At 43.1% G+C, this 20,573-nt stretch overlaps 1 protein-coding gene across 2 annotated transcripts in view; it reads left to right on the top strand.

Moving 5' to 3' along the window:
- Positions 1-20,573, top strand: part of LOC124007025 (astrotactin-2-like) — a 528,751-nt gene that overhangs the window by 429,135 nt on the left and 79,043 nt on the right. For both annotated transcript variants that reach the window (XM_046317271.1, XM_046317272.1), the window contains 2 exons: positions 6,318-6,451; positions 6,998-7,146. In XM_046317271.1, the coding sequence (XP_046173227.1) occupies positions 6,318-6,451; positions 6,998-7,146 (283 nt within the window). The remainder of the gene's footprint in view (positions 1-6,317; positions 6,452-6,997; positions 7,147-20,573) is intronic.

Here is a 20,573-nt window from a genome sequence, read left to right as displayed (position 1 = left end):
GAGTACGATCTTTGTCCCCATGTGCACTTGCAAACTGCTGTCTGGGTTTTTTTTATGCCGGTTTTGGAGCAGTGGCTTCTTCCTTGCTGAGCGGCCTTTCAGGTTATGTTGATATAGGACTAGTTTTACTGTGGATATAGATACGTTTGTACCTGTTTCCTCCAGCATCTTCACAGGGTCCTTTGCTGTTGTTCTGGGATTGATTTGCACTTTTCGCACCAATGTACCTTCATCTCTAGGAGACAGAACGTGTCTCCTTCCTAAGCGGTATGACGGCTTTGTGGTCCCATGGTGTTCATACTTGCGTACCATTGTGCGTACAGATGAACGTGGTACCTTCAGGCGTTTGGAAATTGCTCCCAAGGATGAACCAGACTTGCAGAGGTCTAAAAATGTTTCCTGCGGTGTTGGCTGATTTATTTAAATTTTCCCATGATGTCAAGCAAAGAGGCACTGAGTTTGAAGGTAGGCCTTGAAATACATCCACAGGTACACCTCCAATTAACTCAAATAATGTCAATTTACCTATCAGAAGCTTCTAAAGCCATGACATAATTTTCTGGACTTTTCCAAGCTGTTGAAAGGCATAGTCAACTTAGTGTATGTAAACATCTGACCCACTTGAATTGTGATACAGTGAATTATTAGTGAAATAATCTGTCTGTAATCAATTGTTGGAAAAAGTACTTGTGTCATGTACAAAGTAGATGCCCTAACCGACTTGCCAAAACTATAGTTTGTTAACAAGACATTTGTGGAGCTGTTGAAAAACAAGTTTTAATGACTCCAAACCAAGTGTATGGAAACTTCTGACTTCAATGTATATAGGACAAAACACACCTCACGACAAGTGAGACACCACAACACTACATAAAGAGAGACCTAATACAACAACATAGCATGGCAGCAACACATCACAACACAGAATGGTAGCAACACCACATGACAACAACATGGTAGAAACTCAATATGTCAGCAGCACAATATGGTAGGAGCACAAACGATGGTACAAACATTTTTGGGCACAGAAGGTAATGCAATGCATCACACGAAGCAGCCACAACTGTCAGTAAGAGTGTCCATGATTGAGTCTTTGAATGAAGATATGGAGGTAAAACAGTCATTTGAGTGTTTTTTGCAGCTCGTTCCAGTCACCAGCTGCAGAGAACTGAAAAGAGTAGCGACCCAGGGATTCATTTGCATTTGGGGTCCTTTAACAGAATGTGACTGGCAGAACGGGTGTTGTATGTGGAGGATGAGGGCTGCAGTAGGTATCTCAGATAGGGGGGGGGGGGTAAGGCTTAAGAGCATTTTATAAATAATCATCAACCAGTGGGTCTTGTGACTGGTATACAGAGATGGCCAGTTGACAGAGGAGTTTAGAGGGCAGTGATGTGTCCTATACGGAGCATTGGTGGCAAATCTGATGGCCAAATGGTAAAGAACATCTAGCCGCTCAAGAGCACCCTTACCTGCCAATCTATAAATTAAGTCTCTGTAATCTAGCATGGGTAGGATGGTCATCTGAATCAGGGTTAATTTGGCAGCTTGGGTGAAAGAGGAGTGATTGCGGTAGAGGAAACCAAGTTTAGATTTAACCTGAGCCTGCAGCTTTTATATGTGCTGAGAGAAGGACAGTGTACTGTCTAGCCATACTCCTAAGTACTTGTATGAGGTGACTACCTCAAGCTCTAAACCCTCAGAGGTAGTAACCACAACTGTGGGGAGAGGGGCATTCTTCTTACCAAACCAGAACAAGGTTAAGGGCAGAGAAAGGGCAGAGAAAGCTTGTTTGACACTAAGAAAGCTTTGTTGTAGAGCGTTTAACACAAACACTGGGGAGGGGCCAGCTGAGTATAAGACTGTATCATCTACATACAGATGGATGAGAGAGTTTCCTACTGCCTGAGCTATGTTGTTGTTGTAAATTGGGAAGAGCGTGGTGCCTAGGATCGAGCGTTGGGGTTCTCCCTTGGTGACAGGCAGTGGCTGAGACAGCAGATGTTCTGACTTTATACACTGCACTCTTTGAGAGAGGTAGTTAGCAAACCAGGCCTAAGACCCCTCAGAGACAATACTCCTAAGCCAGACCATAAGAATGGAATGGTCTACCGTATCATAAGCTTTGGCCAAGTCAATAAAAATAGCAGCACAACATTACTTAGAATCAAGGTCAATGGTGACATCATGAGGACCTTTAAGGTTGCAGTGACACATCCATAACCTGAGCGGAAACCAGGGTGCATTCCAGAGGGAATTCTATAGACTTCAAGAAAGCCAGTCAGTTGATTATGAACAAGTTTTTCCAACACTTTTTATAAGCTGGGCAAAATAGAAATTGGCCTATAACAGTTAGGATCAGCTTTAAATAATAGATGTACCATGGCTGCCTTCCAAGCAATGGGAACCTCCCCAGAGAGGAGAGACAGGTTAAAAGGTCAGAGATATAGGCTTGGTGATGATAGGGGCTGCAACCTTAAAGAAGAAAGGATCTAAACCATCTGACCCAGATGTTTTTTGGGGGTCAAGTTTGAGGAGCTCCTTTAGCACCTCAGACTCAGTGACTGCCTGCAGGGCTAAACTTTGTAGTGGGGCAGGGGAAAAAGAGGGAGGAGCATTGGGGATAGTCACATTAGAAGGGATGGGTGGGAGATGATAGAGGAAATGATAGAGGCATGGCTGAGTCAAATAGGAATCCTGACTTAATGAAGTGGTGATTAAAGAGCTCAGTGATGTGCTCCTTGTCAGTAACAATCACATCATCACCATTAAGGGACATGGGCATCTGTGAGGAGGAGGGATTATTCTCCAGGTCTTTAACCATTTTCCCGAACTTCTTGGGGTTAGACCCACAGAGAGATAATTCTGCTCCTGAAAATACCCAACTTTTGCCTTCCGGATAGCCTGAGTGCACTTATTTCTCATTTGCCTGAACGAGAGCCAGTCAGCCTGAGTATGCGTGTGCCGAGCCTTTCGCCAAATGAAATCATTGAGTTGGATTAACTCTGCCAGATCACGGTGGAACAAGGGGCTGAACCTGTTTTTAATTCTCAGTTTTCTTTATGGGGGCGTGTTTGTTAACAATACCACTGAAAATATTAAAAAAGAAGGTCCAAGCATCTTCGACAGAGGGGATCAAGCTGATTCTTTCCAAATGTACAGAGGCTAGGTCATGAAGGAAGGCTTGTTCATGAATTTTTTTTAGCAAGCATCTATGACATATCTGGACAGGTCGTTTCACTGAGCAGCCATTACGAACACAGGCTGTAAAACAGTGATTCACTAAAGTCATTACAGAAAACACAATTTTCTGATTATTTGTGAGGATAACATCAAGGGGAGCAGCCTTTTCTGGGTGTTTGGAGTCTTACCTTGTGAGATTGGTAATAATCTGAGAAAGATTTAGGGAGTCCCGTTGCTTTAGGACTTGGTCAGGTCGTTTAATCATGTCCCAGTTTAGGTCACCTAGCAGGACAAATTCAGAGTTAGTGTAAGGGGCCAGGAGAGAGCTTTGGGCAGGTAGGGTACAGGCTGGTGCAACAGTCAACAAAGATTCATTTGAAAGTTTAATGCTTAAAACCAGCAAATCAAATTGTTTGGGGACAGACTTGGAGGAGACAACCGAGCACTGAAGGTGTTCCTTGGTAAAGATTGCCACTCCACCACCTTTGGAATATCTGTCTTGCCAGAAAAAAAGGTTATAACCAGAAAGGTTAACAGCAGTGTTTTAAACACTCTTTCTTAACCACGTCTCAGCAATGACCAACACATCTGGATCGGAGCTGTGAACCCACAAGCTTCTAGTGTTAATGTGCCGAAATCCCAGACTTTTACAAGAGCAGAAATCAGTGAAACAAATATCAGAACACAACAGTAGATGGGCCATGGTGTACATGCATATTTCATCCGCAGTAATACAATAAATAAATAAATAAATAAATAGTAGGCCTATACCAGTTAATTAAAGTGTTTCTGAGTAAGCTCACATAATAAGCTTCACAAGTTAATTAGCCTACCTTAAAGGTCTGCTTGTGTGTGTAAATGCATGTGTGCTGGAGGCCAGTGAAATCTTGGGAGAGAGGGGAGAGTGTGGCGGGGTTACCTGTGCCAGACAGGAGGAGACAGGCCATGGAGAAGTTTTTTTGGGGAGGCAGATTCCTTTTAGAAAATCCCAGCTAGCTAGCTAGCGTAGCTTTGTACACAATTTTTTTCCCACGTGCAAAAGGAGGTGGTTAGCTAGCTACATCAGTTTCGGTGAATGGTCCTTTACGACGGGCAAACAAAGTTGTCTTGTGGCTGTTGTATTTTGGAGATTGCGAGAAGGATAACATTCTCTAGAATCCAGTCGTCCCTGGCGACGGCGGTCCATGGTGATGGTGCTGCCCCTCTGGGCGAGATCTTAAAGCACACCAGCTGGTGTGTGTTCTTCCCCATTAGACTGGTGTAGTTCTCCTTGTCTGAGGTCAGGCTCATTCAGACCAGGAAGCTGATTTGACCTCAAACATCCTAGTTGCAGTATTTGGGGATTCCTCTCTGCTCCTCCTGTATCTGGTCGAGCAAATATAAGCTGTGGATGAGTTTGGACCTGACCATCTCTGCTCTGGGAAAGAACTTCTCATCTGTTGACTTGCCCCTGTCATTGTCACTGTTATTATTATTGTAGGTCATGGAATCTGATATTTCAAGCCACATTTCAAATGTGGCTTGGTTTGAAGTCTGATACAAATCAGATACAAATCTGATTCTTGGCCATGTGACTTGTGTCTGAATGGTCAAATCTGATTTATTTGCCCTCAAGTGGTTTTTAGACCTTTATTTCGCATATCCAAACATTATATTTTTGGAAGTTGGATCATCTTGTCCTTTAAGGCTTTAAAGGTCTTCTTACACTATGATTTTGAACATTCTAAGCAACTGGGAAACATCCATGGCAGATATTGTTGTCACCGTAGCTTGCTTACATAACTTCTGAGTGATAGGAAGCACGATCACCGCCGATAAGCCTATACCACTGTGCACACACGCGTGGTTACTATGACAACTAGCTTAGCCATGTCAGCAAATAACTGCTGTCTGAACACACACAAATCCGATTTGTTCACTTGTAACTTGCTTGTTTGGCATTTGGTATTTAATTAGCATCCCCATTACCTGTTGCGAAAGCAACTCTTCCTAGGGTCCTCTCAAAACATGAAATATGACATAATACAGAACATTAATAGACCATAACAGCTCAAGGACAGATGTTTGGACAGTCAGTAGTCCAAAACGAATTTGAAAAACAAAACTGACAATGACTTGAAGACACATTCGGTGTCCTCTCCTCTGGATGACTGGTTTCGGGATGTTTTCTGGTGTCTCTGTGCAGGTGTTTGATGACCGCGATCAAGCGTGTCCCTCAGCAGTCTGCGCGGGTCGGCGCTGTCAACCAATTGCTTACATAAATAACTAAGTGCTCCATTGATTGGCCGGTGTGACAGGGAGCCAATGTGCCTGCGAACTCCCCTGAACTCTCCTTTGCCAAAGCACTGACGTCACCTTATTTGATCACCTTAACGGTAATATTGGCATTTGGTTGGCCTGATGAAATTTAAAAAGGAAAGGAAGATACCTAGTCAATTGTACAACTGAATGCCTTCAACTGAAATGTGTCTTCTGCATTTCACCCAACCTCTCTGAATCAGAGAGATCTAGGGGGCTGCCTTAAATCATCACGAACAGCGCCCAGTGAACAGGCCCCTGCCTTGCTCAGGGGGCAGAATGATAGATTTTTACCTTGTCAGCTCAGGGATTCAATCCAGCAACCTTTCGGTTACTGGCCTAACACTCTAACAACTAGGCTACCTGCCAATTAGTTTGAGTTGAAGTGGTACACACTCATGATCTTGATGATGTTTCTCGGTTTAATGAGATTGAGGAAATGCATATCTTTTTGGCCTTTTGACCTCTTAGAGAAGTAATATTCTTTCTCTGTTTAACTTGCTCTCTCTCTCTATCACACACACAGACACACACACTGACCTTTATGTGTCACCATTCCCAATTAAAACAAGACAGGAACATGACATGGCTCCAAGGCTACTCACTCACGTATCATCTGACCCTCGCCGCCGCGACTCTTCCGGTGGCGGAGGTGACAAAACCTGTGAGCCCCCAGTGTGTGACTGTATGATGATTCCGGGGCAGACATCGGTGGGGGGTCGGGGGACACACACAGGGGTAGCAACAGACATCTAGAAGCCTGGATAACTCAGGGTGTCACAGAAGGGTGATGTATGGAAGATAATTGCATTTGTCTCACCTGTTACCTTTCACAGGCCTTCAAGAGCGCCACGATGAGCTCATACTGGTGTGCAGGCAAGGGAGATGTCATCGACAACTGGTGTCGCTGTGACCTGAGTGCCTTCAGCAAAGACGGCCTTCCCAATTGCAGTCCCCTGAGGCAGCCTGTGTAAGTCAGAGCCTGCCTCCCATCTATCCAAGCCTAGGGAGTACTGTTGGAGTTGTAACAACCATCCCTAGGGCTGGGACCAACCTTTAATTACTTTAGGCCAGTCCAAACACCCCGGTACTCACTCTTAATAAATAACAGTGAATCTTGTTCTCTTAACCCAGCTCTGTTTTGAGTCATCATACACCCCAGCTATTGAAACCATCAGAACTTTTGGAGAGAGATACAAGGCATTGGATGAGCAATGGCTCTCCGGTGGATTTCCACATTAAATTGAATGGACTTACTTCCTTGTATGATTTGTCGAATGGATGCATTGATGATTCCAACTTGCTCCCTATATCTGGTCTCAGCATTTTAATAACAGACTCTAGGGTTGCTTTCCCCGACACAAGGTAAGCCTAGTCCTGGACTAAAAACACTTTTAACTGAGATTTTCAGGAGTAAGCTTAATGTTCCCGGGAAGCTAGTCCTCAGTGCTGTTTACTTCAAATATTTTTATTGAATCAAAGTGACCCACCTCCTTCCTCTCTCTGTCTGTGTCAGGCTCAGACTGGCCCCTCACCTAGAGCCCTCCAGCACCATGGTGGCCCTGGAGTGGCTGGATGTGGAGCCCCTGATTGGCTACAAGGTGTCTGATTACGTCATCCAGCATAAGCGGGTGGAGGACCCCTCGGAGGCAGAGATCTACACAGGTAGGTAGGCCGCTAGTATATTTCACTTTGGTCCAACCTACATCCAGTTATTGACAATTGTTTATCCCATGACAAAGCCAAAGTGACATTAATTAGCTTATTTACCAGTGACGAGCCACATTATATAACTGTTTGCTCTGCTGATCTGCGGAGGCCTGCTCTCACAGACAAGGTTAGACACTTGGTGGGTGAACCGGAGGGAAGAACGGGGGGAAAGGAGGTAGGTGGTGTGTGGGAGGAGGAAGACAGGACCGGATGAGAGGATGAGGCTAGTCTATGTGACAGGGGCCATAATTAACGCTGACCCCTAAGTGTGTAAGTCTGGGGTAATGAGTCAGAGCTTTGGGTGATAGGGATTTAATAAAGGAGGAGAGATGAGGTGCGTTGGTGGAAATAGCCAGCTTTAGTCATCGGGCCATGCGGACCGGTGATCATTCACACCTGGGAGGAGGAGAGGAGGAGAGCTGATGAGCCGGGCCCAAAAGCCGGAGCGGGCACAGATAGGCATCCTGGCAGGGGTGTGGTAGGAACAGGGCAGATGGTGTTTGTGTGACTCACCTCTGCGTCAGAGCAGTCCAGGATACAGATGATAATGTGAACAATATCTTTCTTTCTATTTACCTCTTTAACTTCTATCTCAATGTCTCTCTCCTTCTCTGTTTTCTTAGTCTATAGTGTCTCTTTCACTGTTGTCTCTCATCTCTCTCTTGTTCTCTTTCTCTCTCTCTCCAACTCTCTCTCAAACTCTCCAAATTCCTCCAGAAAGCCAAGAAAAGTTGGACTGACATTGATTCGTCTGTAGTTAAAAAGCCCTGACTTTTATTGTGTGTGTGTGTGTGTGTGTGTGTGTGTGTGTGTGTGTGTGTGTGTGTGTGTGTGTGTGTGTGTGTGTGTGTGTGTGTGTGTGTGTGTGTGTGTGTGTGTGTGTGTGTGTGTGTGTGTGTGTGTGTGTGTGTGTGTGTGTGTTCCCTGAAACACATGTTGCAATCACAACAAAGGATTTCATTGTTGGGGGAGTCTTGGATTCCCAGATATCATCTTGGTGTGTGTAATCAAGGTGAGAAGGGGAGAGAAGCGTTGGCATGGCATCGCTTAGGTTCTCTATTGGAAACTTCTGGGTCGTCTTATAATAAACCATCAAAACAACCTTTTGAGTGGCTCCCAGTTTTACAGGAAGGATGGAATCAAACCCTCCATTGTTCTCCAAACTGGGGGATCTACCGTGCTGATACAAAGTTGGACGTGGTCAGAGAGGGGGATTTATGGAATAATGGGGACTTGTTAAAATTAGGAATTATTCTCTCCAAGACTTGGGAAGAGGAGACTGTCTGCCCGGCCAGTGATAACCTAACCTACTTAGGGGAAAGACAACAAGTGTCAGCGAGTTCAGATGGCTTCGCAAATCCGGACTAGTATTGTTTTTTCACAACGTCCAATTCCATCCATGGAAATTCATATCCTCTATACCCATGGCGAATCGTTTGGTTTCAAGACCTTGCATTGAAGTCCTTTCTAGGGGAAGAAAAAGTTGTTTTATTTTAAAAACAGAACCGGGATAGATATAAAGAGCCCCAGTCCCTGGTCACCTGGAGGCTTTAAACCGCAGATGAGACTTCCACAGAGAAGCACCGGATGATCAAAAGCAAAAGCTCCGATCTGGGCCACACCCCAGCTTTTATACACCTGCCAAGTGAATTGAGTGCTCTTCAAAACTGGAGTCGGTTTAATACCTCATATATCTGAAGTTTTGAAGCAGGTATGTGTCCCTCCAGTAGTTAAATCCATTGGAAACTAAATGGCTTTTGCATTAAAAAAATATACCTACATCGGCAAGATATGAAAGTCAATGGGCTTTAGGCGGTATTGGGTTGGTCAGGTGAAGCAACATCCACATCAGGTTGTTTGATACAAATCAAATCAGTCATGTCAAAAGGATTTGTTAGGCTTGGAACGACTTGAGATATTGAGGAGGTATTAAGGTAGGATTGGATGGATTGTACCTTGGGTTAAAAACTCAAAAAGGCAATGATCTTCTAGACACCTGACCCGCACCTTGGAATTTTTTTTATATACATTATCCTAAGCATAACCTTCTACAACTCCCTATTATGTATGATCCTATTCCTATGTTCCCTGTTGACATACAGTACCATTCAAATGTTTGGACACACCTACTCATTCAAGGGGTTTTCTTTAGTTTGACTATTTTATACATTGTAGAATAATAGTGAAGACATCAAATCTATGAAATAACACATATGGAATCATGTGGTAAGCAAAAAAGTGTTAAACAAATCAAAATATATTTTATATTCTTTAAAGTAGCCACCCTTTGACTTGATGACAGCTTTTCACACTCCTGGCATTCTCTCAACCATCTTCATGAGGTAGTCACGTGGAATGCATTTCAATTAATAGGCGTGCCTTGTTAAAAGTTAATTTGTGGATTTCTTTCCTTAATGCCTTTGAGCCAATCAGTTGTGTTGTGACAAGGAAGGGGGGTATACCGAAGATAGCCCTATTTGGTAAAATACCATGCCCATATTATGGCAAGAACAGCTCAAATAATCAAAGACAAATGGCAGTCCATCATTACTTTAAGACATGAAGGTCAGACAATCCGTAAAATTGCAAGAACCTTGAAAGTTTCTTCACATGCAGTCGCAAAAACCATCAAGCGCTATGATGAAACTGGCTCTCATAAGGCCCGCCACAGGAAAGGAAGACCCAAAATTACCTCTGCTGCAGAGGATACGTTCATTAGAGTTACCAGCATCAGAAATTGCAGCCCAAATAAATGCTTCACAGAGTTAAAGTAACATACATCTGAACATCAACTGTTCAGAGGAGACTGTGTGAATCAGGCCTTCATGGTCGAATTGCTGCAAAGAAACAACTACTAGAGACCAATGACAAGAACAGACTTGTTTGGGCCAAGAAACACGAGCAATGGACATTAGACCAGTGGAAATATGTCCTTCGGTCTAATGAGTCCAAATTTTAGATTTTTGGTTCCAGCCGCTGTGTCTTTGTGAGATGCAGAGTAGGTGAACGGATGATCTCCGTATGTCTGGTTCCCACCGTGAAGCATGGAGGAGGAGATGTGATGGTGTGGACGTGCTTTGCTGGTGACACTGTCTATTATTCATTTAGAATTCAAGGCACACTTAACCAGCATGGCTACCACAGCATTTTGCAGCGATACACCATCCCATCTGGTTTGCACTTAGTGGGACTATCATTTGTTTTTCAACAGGACAATGGCCCAAAACACACCTCCAGGCTGTGTAATGGCTATTTGACCAAGAAAGAGAGTGATTGAGTGCTGCATCAAATGACATGTCCACAACCCAATTGAGATGGTTTGGGATGAGTTAGACCTCAGAGGAAGGAAAAGCAGCCAACAAGTGCTCAGCATATGTGGGAACTCCTTCAAGACTGTTGGCATAGCATTCCTCATGAAGCTGGTTGAGAGAATGCCAAGAGTGTGCAAAGCTGCCATCAAGGCAACGGGTGGCTAATTTGAAGAATATAAAATGTATGTTGCTTTGTTTAACAGTTTTTTGGTTACTACATGATTCCATATGTGTTATTTCATAGTTGTGATGTCTTCACTATTATTCAACAATGTAGAAAATATTAAAAATAAAGAAAAACCCTTGAATAGGTAGGTGTGTCAAAACGTTTGACTGGCACTGTATACTCCCATATCTTCTGCTGTACTACTCCATTATTTTATCTGTCTCATCTTGTTCTTTTGGAGGCTTAGTGAGAGCAAGCTGTAGCACCACCCTGATCTGATCTCACATCTGCACGAACCATCAACACCTATCTCCCTTTTCAATTCTCAATCTTCAAATCTGTCTTTTACTCAAATCGAACGAGACAGAAAACCTTCTCTCCCTGGCACAGGTCAAGAGCAGCAGCAGTGATGGACTGAGGTGGACTGACTCTCTTTGAAATGCTTGGACAGTGGCCTAGTCGGCCTAGTCCTCAGTACATAAACACTAACGTTTATATGCTCGCAATCCGCCCGATCTACGATCCCCCCCTGGCAGACCATCAGTCAGCCTTGGGTCTCCACAGGTAAGGGCATGAGGCCCAGTCTCAGAGCCTGATGGGGAACCTAAAAGCCCCCTATCCTTTGAATGGCAATAAGCACCCACATCCCCCTTCCTCTCTGATTGTTTACCTCATCTCTTAGAGATATTTATCATCCCCTGGTTCTTATTTGTCACGTGTTTCGTCAACAAAGGGTGTAGACTAACAGTGAATTGCTCACTTACCGGCCCTTCTGTACAAAGCAGAGATTAAAAAAGAGAAATAATAGAAAAATAATAACACAAGGAATAAATACACAATGAGTAACGATAACTCTGGAAAGTATTCAGACCCCTTCACCTTTTCCACATTTTGTTATGTTAATGCCTCATTCTAAAATGCTTCTACACACAATACCCCATAAACACAAATAGAAAACAGGTTTTTTGAAATGTTTGCAAATGTATTACAAATAAAAAACAGAAATACCTTATTTACATAAGTATTCAGACCCTTTGCTATGAGACTCGAAATTGAGCTCAGGTGCATCCTGTTTCCATTGATCATCCTTGAGATGTTTCGACTTCTTGATTGGAGTCCTCCTGTGGTAAATTAACTTGATTGGACATGATTTGGGAAGGGACACGGCTGTCTATATAAGGTCCCACAGTTGGCAGTGCATTTCAGAGCAAAAACCAAGCCATGAAGCCCGAGACAGGTGAGCTCCGAGACAGGGTAAGGGTACCAAAACATTTCTGCAGCATTGAAGGTCCCAAAGAACACAGTGGCCTCCATCATTCTTAAACAGAAGAAGTTTGCAACCATCAAGACTCTTCCTGGAGCTGGCCGCCCCGGCCAAACTGAGCAACCAGGGGAGAAAGGCCTTGGTCAGGGAGGTGACCAACACGCTGATGGTCATTCTGAGAGAGCTCCAGAGTTCTTCTGTGGAGATGAGAGACCCTTCCAGAAGGACAAACATCTCTGCAGCACTCCACCAATTATGCCTTTATGTTAGAGTGGCCAAACTGAAGCCATTCCTCAGTAAAAGGCACATGACAGCCAGATTGGTGTTTGCCAAAAGGCACCTAAATACACTCAGACCATGAGAAACAAGATTCTCTGTTCTGATGAAACCAAGATTGAACTCGTTGGCCTGCATGCCAAGCGTCACGTCTGGAGGACACCTGGCACCATCCCTACGGTGAACCATGGTGATGGCAGGGCCTTGCTGTGGATGGGTTTGTCAGGGGCAGGGACTGGGGGACTAGTCAGGATTGAGGCAAAGATTAACGCAGCAAAGTACAGAGACATCCGCTCCAGAGCGCTCAGGACCTCAGACTGGGGGCGACGGTTCACCTTCCAACAGGACAACGACCCAAAGCACACAGTCAAGACAACGCAGGAGTGGCTTCAGGACAAGACTCTGAATGTCCTTGAGTGGCCCAGCCTGTGCTCGGCCTTGAACCCCGTCTAACATCTCTGAAGAGACCTGATACCTGCTGTGCAGCAACGCTCCCCAGCCAACCTGACAGAGATTGAAAGGATCTGCAGAGAACAATGGGAGAAACTCCCCAAATACAGTTGTGCCAAGCTTGTAGCGTCATACCCAAGAAGACCCAACACTGTAATCTCTGCCAAAAGTGCTTCAACCAAGGAAACGGAAACGGTCTGAATAGTTACAATTGAAGTCGGAAGTTTACATACACTTAGGTTGGAGTCCTTAAAACTTTTTTTCAACCACGCCACTCGTTTCTTTTTAACAAACTATAGTTTTGGCAAGTCTGTTAGAACATCTACTTTGTGCATGACACAAGTCATTTTTACAGACAGATTATTTCACTTATAATTCACTGTATCACAATTCAAGTGGGTCAGATGTTTACATACACTAAGTTAACTGTGCCTTTAAACAGCTTGGAATATTCCAGAAAATTATGTCATGGCTTTAGAATCTTCTGATAGGCTAATTGACATAATTTGAGTCAATTGGAGCTGTACCTGTGGGTGTATTCCAAAGCCTACCTTCTAACTCAGTGCCTCTTTGCTTGACATCATGGGAAAATTAAAAGAAATCAGCCTGCGGTGGCAGGAAACATTTTTAGACCTCTGCAAGTCTGGTTCATCCTTGGGAGCAATTTCCAAACGCCTGAAGGTACCACATTCATCTGTACACACAATAGTACGCAAGTATAAACACCATGGGACCACACAGTCATCATACCACTCAGGAAGGAGATGTATTCTGTCTCCTAAGGATGAACGTACTTTGGTGCAATAAGTCAAATCAATCCCAGAACAACAGCAAAGGACTTTGTGAAGATGCTGGAAGAAAACAGGTACAAATGTATCTATATCCACAGTAAAACGAGTCCTATATCGACATAACCTGAACGGCCGCTCAGCGAGGAAGGAGCCACTGCTCTTAAACCATCATAACAAAAGCCAGACTATGGTTTGCAACTGCACATGGGGACAAAGATCATGTCTTCTGGTCTGATGAAGCCAAAATATAACTGTTTGGCCATAATGACCATCGTTATGTTTGGAGGATAAAGGGGGGAGGCTTGCAAGCCGAAGAACACCATCCCAACAGTGAAGTACGGGGGGTGGCAGCTTCATGTTGTGGGGGTGCTTTGCGGCAGGAGAGACTGGTGCACTTCACAAAACAGATGGCAACATGAGGAAGGACACTTATGTGGATATATTGAAGCAACATCTCAAGACATCAGTCAAGAAGTTAAAGCTTGGTCACAAATGGGTCTTCCAAATGGACAATGACCCAAAGCATACTTCCAAAGTTGTGGCAAAATGGCTTACGGTCAACAAAGTCAAGGTATTGGAGTGGCCATCACAAAGCCCTGACCTCAATTCCATAGACAATTTGTGGGCAGAACTGAAAAAGAGTGTGTGAGTAAGGAGGCCTACAAACCTGACTCAGTTACACCAGCTCTGTCAGGGGGAATGGGCCAAAATTCACCCAACTTATTGTGGGAAGCTTGTGGAAGGCTACCCAAATAATTTGACCAAATTTAACCAATTTAAAGGCAATGCTACCAAATACTAATTGAGTGTATGTAATCTTCTGACCCAGTGGGAATGTGATGAAATAAATAAATGCTGAAATAAATCATTTTCTCTACGATTATCCTGACATTTCACATTCTTAAAATAAAGTGGTCATCCTAAAACATGGAATTTTTTCATGGATTAAATATCAGGAATTGTGAAGATTTTTATTTTATTTTTACTAAGGTGTATGTAAACTTCCGACTTCAACTGTTCATACGGTCACTGTGGGGACAAAGTCATCAATGCACTTATAAAACTAGAACCGCATGGCCTTTCAGCCTTTAAGTACCCTCTAGAGAACATTGCCGGGCATCCCCTTTAGCAGTCTACAGTCATGGCCAAAAGTTTATCCACAAATATTAATTTCCACAAAGTTTGCTGCTTCACTGTCTTTAGATATTTTTGTCAGATGTTACTATGGAATACTGAAGTATGAAGTTGATGCAAACAGTCAATATTTGCAGTGTTGACCCTTCTTTTTCAAGACCTCTGCAATCCACCCTGGCATGCTGCCAATTAACTTCTGGGCCACATCCTGACTGATGGCAGCCCATTCTTGCATAATCAATGCTTGGAGTTTGTCAGAATTTGTGGGTTTTTGTTGAGGATTGACCACAAGTTCTCAATGGGATTAAGGTCTGGGGAGTTTCCTGGCCATGGACCAAAAATATTGATGTTTTGTTCCCCGAGCCACTTAGTTATCACTTTTGCCTTGTGGCAAGGTGCTCCATTAAGGCGTTGTTCGGCACCAAACTATTCCTGGATGGTTGGGAGAAGTTGCTCTCGGCGGTACCATTCTTTATTCATGGCTGTGTTCTTAGGCAAAATTGTGAGTGAGCCCACTCCCTTGGCTGAGAAGCAACCCCACACATGAATGGCCTCAGGATGCTTTACTGTTGGCATGACACAGTACTGATGGTAGTGCTCACCTTGTCTTCTCCGGACAAGCTTTTTTTCCGGATTCACCAAACATTCGGAAAGGGGATTCATCAGAGAAAATGACTTTACCCCAGTCCTCAGCAGTCCAATCCCTGTACCTTTTGCAGAATATCAGTCTGTCCCTGATGTTTTTCCTGGAGAGAAGTGGCTTCTTTGCTGCCCTTCTTTGACACCAGGCCATCCTCCAAAAGTCTTTGCCACACTGTGCGTGCAGATGCACTCACACCTGCCTGCTGCCATTCCTGAGCAAGCTCTGTACTGGTGGTGCCCCAATCCCGCAGCTGAATCAACTTTAGGAGATGGTCCTGGCCCTTGCTGGAATTTCTTGGGCACCCTGAAGCCTTCTTCACAACAATTGAACCACTCTCCTTGAAGTTCTTGATGATCCGATAAATGGTTGATTTAGGTGCAGCAATATCCTTGCCTGTGAAGCCCTTTTTGTGCAAAGCAATGATGACGGCACGTGTTTCCTTGCAGGTAACCATGGTTGACAGAGGAAGAACAATGATTCCAAGCACCACCCTCCTTTTGAAGCTTCCAGTCTGTTATTCGAACTCAATCAGCATGACAGAGTGATCTCCAGCCGTGTCCTCGTCAACACTCACACCTGTGTTAATGAGAGAATGATGTCAGCTGGTCCTTTTGTGGCAGGACTGAAATGCAGTGGAAATGTTTTGGGGGGGATTAAGTTCATTTGCATGGCAAAGAGGGACTTTGCAATGAATTGCAATTCATCTGATCACTCTTCATACATGAATAAATATTTGTGGAAATATATATAGGCCTATAGCCTATTTGAGTTTCCCTTACAGTAAACACATTACCCACAGGGGAGCCAGGCTATGCCAATCAAAATGAGTTTTTCCCCACATAAGGGTCTGCCCCCCCACCATCCTTCCTCAGATGATCCTGCAGGCTCCTGGGCTGTCGTGGTTACACGTGGTCTGCGATTGTGAGGCCGGGATATACTGCCAAATGATCAAAAACTATTTTGGAGGCAGTTTATGGTAGAGAAATTAACATTCAATTCTCTCGCATGCCAATTGCACGCTCCCTCAAACCTTGAAACATCTGTGGCATTGTGTTGTGTAACAAAACTGCACATTTTAAAGTGGCCTTTTATTGTCCCCAGCACAAGGTGCACATGTGTAATGATCATGCTGTTTAATCGGCTTGGGAAAGGAGAAATTCTCACAAACAGGGAAGTAACACATTTGTGCAGCATTCTTAAGAGAAACACTTTTTGTGCGTGTGGAACATTTCTGGGATTTATTTTTTCAGCTCATGAAACATGGGACCAACACTTTACATGTTGTGTTTATATTTTTGTTCACTGTAGTTTTTGTTCAGTAGCCAGAGCTATGCTGCCGCACGAGTGGTCAGGTGCTGAATGCATGGATAGTACAGATATTCTTGGAAAAAGTGACATTTGGAAATAGAGCTGGGCCTCTTGAATTTTGAGAGTCATTTGACAGAGTTAAGTGTCATAGAAACAGCAGAATATGCTCTTTCTGTTACTATATAGATATCAACATGTTTTCCTTGCATGTGCATGTGAAGGATTTGATGAATTCATGCTCCTTTCCCTGCATCTGTCAATTCCAAGATGAGCCCATCCCTTCATGTACAATATGACAACTGATAACTCATCAGATAGTCAATTTAATCTTGTCTATAGGCTAACTCTTATTATGTGTTAAATTAGTTTCGGTATAGTTTAGATGTAGTTTCGATGGGTCGGCTGTGCAGGCTGACTGGCATCGTTGGTTTCCCGCCCACCAACTTGGATAGAGTCAAGGGAATGTTATGCATTATTCTAAAGGCCTACGGCAACACATAGAATGTTTTCATTTCCCTTACAATACATTTGATTAGGAATAGAGTTACAGTGAATAAAACAATCCTGTAACACGAAGGTAAAACGTAAAAGAGAATGGTCTCAACCCGCAGGGCGTGTGGGCAAATTATTAACATGAGCGCCAATGCTCATAAATAGGCATAACACAAACTTATCATTACACTGTTGTTCTAAATGAAATCAACCTCATCATTCAGTTAGGCCTAATTTAAGTTTGATTGTGAAGTAACTTGCACAATTATTGCTCATTCCATCCAGTTTCATTCATTCAGTGGGCTGGCATCGTTTGCTTCCCTGGATAGAGTCAAGGATATGTTTTGCATTACGCTAAAAGGCCAACTGCAACATGTAGAATGTTTATTTTATTTCCCTTAAAATACATTTGATTTGAGTTACAGTAAATAAAAAAGTCCCATAACAGCTTATTTTTACCAAGTAAAATGTAAAAGAGAATGGCATCAACCAGCAAGGCGCACAGGGTCAAATGATTTGCAGCTGATAAATAGGCATAACACAAACTCATCATTAGACTATTGTCTTTCTAAATAATATTTCACCCTTCTTATCATTCAGGTAGGCCTAATTTAGACAGATGCCTGACTGGGTACAAATGTCCTACTGCACATTGTCTTGGAGGGTTAAATTGGGAATAGGTGCATCCTCGAACCACTTCAATATTGAGGGCGTCACTGATACTTCCTGTTTGAGTTTTACTTGTAATCAGGGATCAGGAGGATAGAGTTAGGGTCACATTTGCCAAATGGAGGGCGAGGGAGAACTTTGTATGTGTTTCTGTGTGTGGCGTAAGGGTGATCTAGAGTTTTGTCGCCTCTAGTTGCACAGGTGACATGCTGGTAAAAATGAGGTAAGATCACATCACCAGGAGTGCCGCCTCTGGATGAGCATGGTCTTGTTTGCTTTTGGCTCTATACAGCTCTTTGAGTGTGGTCTTAGTGCCAGCATCTGTTTGTGGTGGTCAATACATGAAAAATGAAAGGAAAACTCCACACACTTCTGCTCACTTCTGCTCTATAATGTTTCGAGCATTAGGTCTTCATTGGGCATCCATATCCCATATGTGGTTGAGTGTCCTATATATAGGTGCAGTGCTCAGTGACATCACTTCCTGAAACAGGAAGTAAAAATATAGGTTCACATTATAGATATTCAATGTATCAAAATATCAAATATAATTTTATTGGCCAAATACACATTTAGCAGATTTTATTACAGGTGTAGTGTAATGCTTGTAAATGAGTAATGAGACCAATATATATATATTGATATTTAGTAAAATACCAAGTAGTACAGCAGAAGATATGGGATTATATAGTACCAGTCAAAAGTTGACACACCTACTAATTCAAGGGTTTCTTTATTTTTACTATTTTCTACATTGTTGAATAATAGTGAAGACATCAAAACTATGAAATAGCACATATGGAATCATATAATAACCAAAAAAGTGTTAAACAAATCAAAATTTATTTTATATTTGAGATTCTTCAAAGTAGCCACCCTTTGCCTTGATGGCAGCTTTGCACTGAAGGAGTAGACCAAGGCGCAGCGTGAGTAGAGTTGCACATATTTTAATAAACTGAAACTCACCAAAAACAAATCAATAAAGCACAAACGAAACGTGACGCTACTGGTGTGCACTCAGGCAACTCAATATAGACAAGATCCCACAAACACAATGGGGAAAATGGCTACCTAAATATGATCCCCAATCAGAGACAACGTTCAACAGCTGCCTCAGATTGGGACCCATATCAGGCCAACATGGATATACAAATGACCTAGATGACCCACCCTAGTTACACCCCGACCAAACCAACATAGAGAATAACAGGCTCTCTATGGTCAGGGCGTGACATGCACACTCTTGGCATTCTCTCAACCAGCTTCATAAGGAATGCGTTGCCAACAGTCTTGAAGGAGTTCCCACATATGCTGAGCGTGCTACTTTTCCTTCACTCTGCGGTCCAACTCATCCCAAACCATCTCAATCCGGTTGTAGACATGTCACTCCATCACTCTCCTTCTTGGTCAAATAGCCATTACACAGCCTGGAGGTGTGTTGGGTCATTGTCCTGTTGAAAAACAAATGATAGTCCCACTAAGCGCAAACCAGATGCGTTGTCGTATAGCTGCAGAATGGTGTGGTAGCCGTGCTGGTTAAGTGTTCCTTGAATTCTAAATAAATCACAGACAGATGTCACCAGATAAAGCACCATCACACCTCCTCCTCCATGCTTCACGGTGGGAACCACACATACGGAGTTCATCCGTTCACCTACTCTGCATCTCACAAAGACACAGCGGTTGGAACCCAAAAATCTCAAATTTGGACTCATCAGACCAAAGGTCAGATTTCCACTGGTCTAATGTCCATTGCTCTTGTTTCTTGGCCCAAGCAAATCTCTTCTTATTATTGGTGTCCTTTAGGAGTGGTTTCTTTGCAGCAATTCGACCATGACCTGATACAGGCAGTCTCCTCTGAACAGTTGATGTTGAGATTTCTGAGGCTGGTAACTCTAATGAACTTATCCTCGTCAGCAGAGGTAACTCTGGCTCTTCCATTCCTGTGGCGGTCCTCATGAGGGCCAGTTTCATCATTGCGCTTGATGGTTTTTGTGACTGCATGTGAAGAAACTTTCAAAGTTCTTGAAATTTTCCGTATTGTCCTAAATTAATGATGGACTGTCGTTTCTCTTTGCTTATTTGAGCTGTTCTTGCCATACTATGGACTTGCTATTTTACTAAATAGGGTTATCTTCTGTGTATCCTCCCTACCCCCCTCACAACACAACTGATTGACTCAAACGCTTTTAGAAGGAAATAAATTCCACAAATTAACTTTTAACAAGGCACACCTGTTAATTCAAATGCATTCCAGGTGACTACCTCATGAAGCTGAGAGAATGCCAGGAGTGTGAAAAGCTGTCATCGAGGCAAAGGGTGGCTACTTTGAAGATATATATTTTGATTTGTTTAACACTTTTTTGGTTACTACATGATTCCATATGTTTTATTTCATAGTTTTGATGTCTTCACTATTATTGTACAATGTAGAAAATAGTTAAAATAAAGAAAAACCCATGAATGAGTAGGTGTGTCCAAACTTTTGACTGGTACTTGTAAATGTAAATATTATACACACAATATTCAATTAGGGTTTAATGAAAACAGTGGTTTGGACATTTTGAACTATAAAAGTAGTTTTCAAACTCCTTGTCAAGGCCAAGAGGAAATAGTGTGTTCAGCCTGTGGATCCAGCAATATTCCCTTTGAAGAAGTTTCCTCTCAATGTCCTGCATGACATCTTGACCATGTCAATTCCAATATGTCTCAGAGAGCTAAAAGGATGTCCAGCTTATGCAAAATGAACAGCAACAGAGTTTTTGGTGTCACCTGTCCGTATATTGCTGTGGTGCTCGCCGATCTGGGTCAAAAGGCTTCTGCTGGTTTGCCCTACGTACGACAGACCACAGGGACATTTCAACATGTAAACAACCTT

The sequence above is a fragment of the Oncorhynchus gorbuscha genome, linkage group LG20 (genome assembly GCF_021184085.1).
Source record: "Oncorhynchus gorbuscha isolate QuinsamMale2020 ecotype Even-year linkage group LG20, OgorEven_v1.0, whole genome shotgun sequence".
In the NCBI taxonomy this organism is placed as follows: Eukaryota; Metazoa; Chordata; class Actinopteri; order Salmoniformes; family Salmonidae; genus Oncorhynchus; species Oncorhynchus gorbuscha.
Note: the sequence above shows the minus strand (reverse complement) of the source record. Positions and strands in the feature narration are given on the sequence as shown.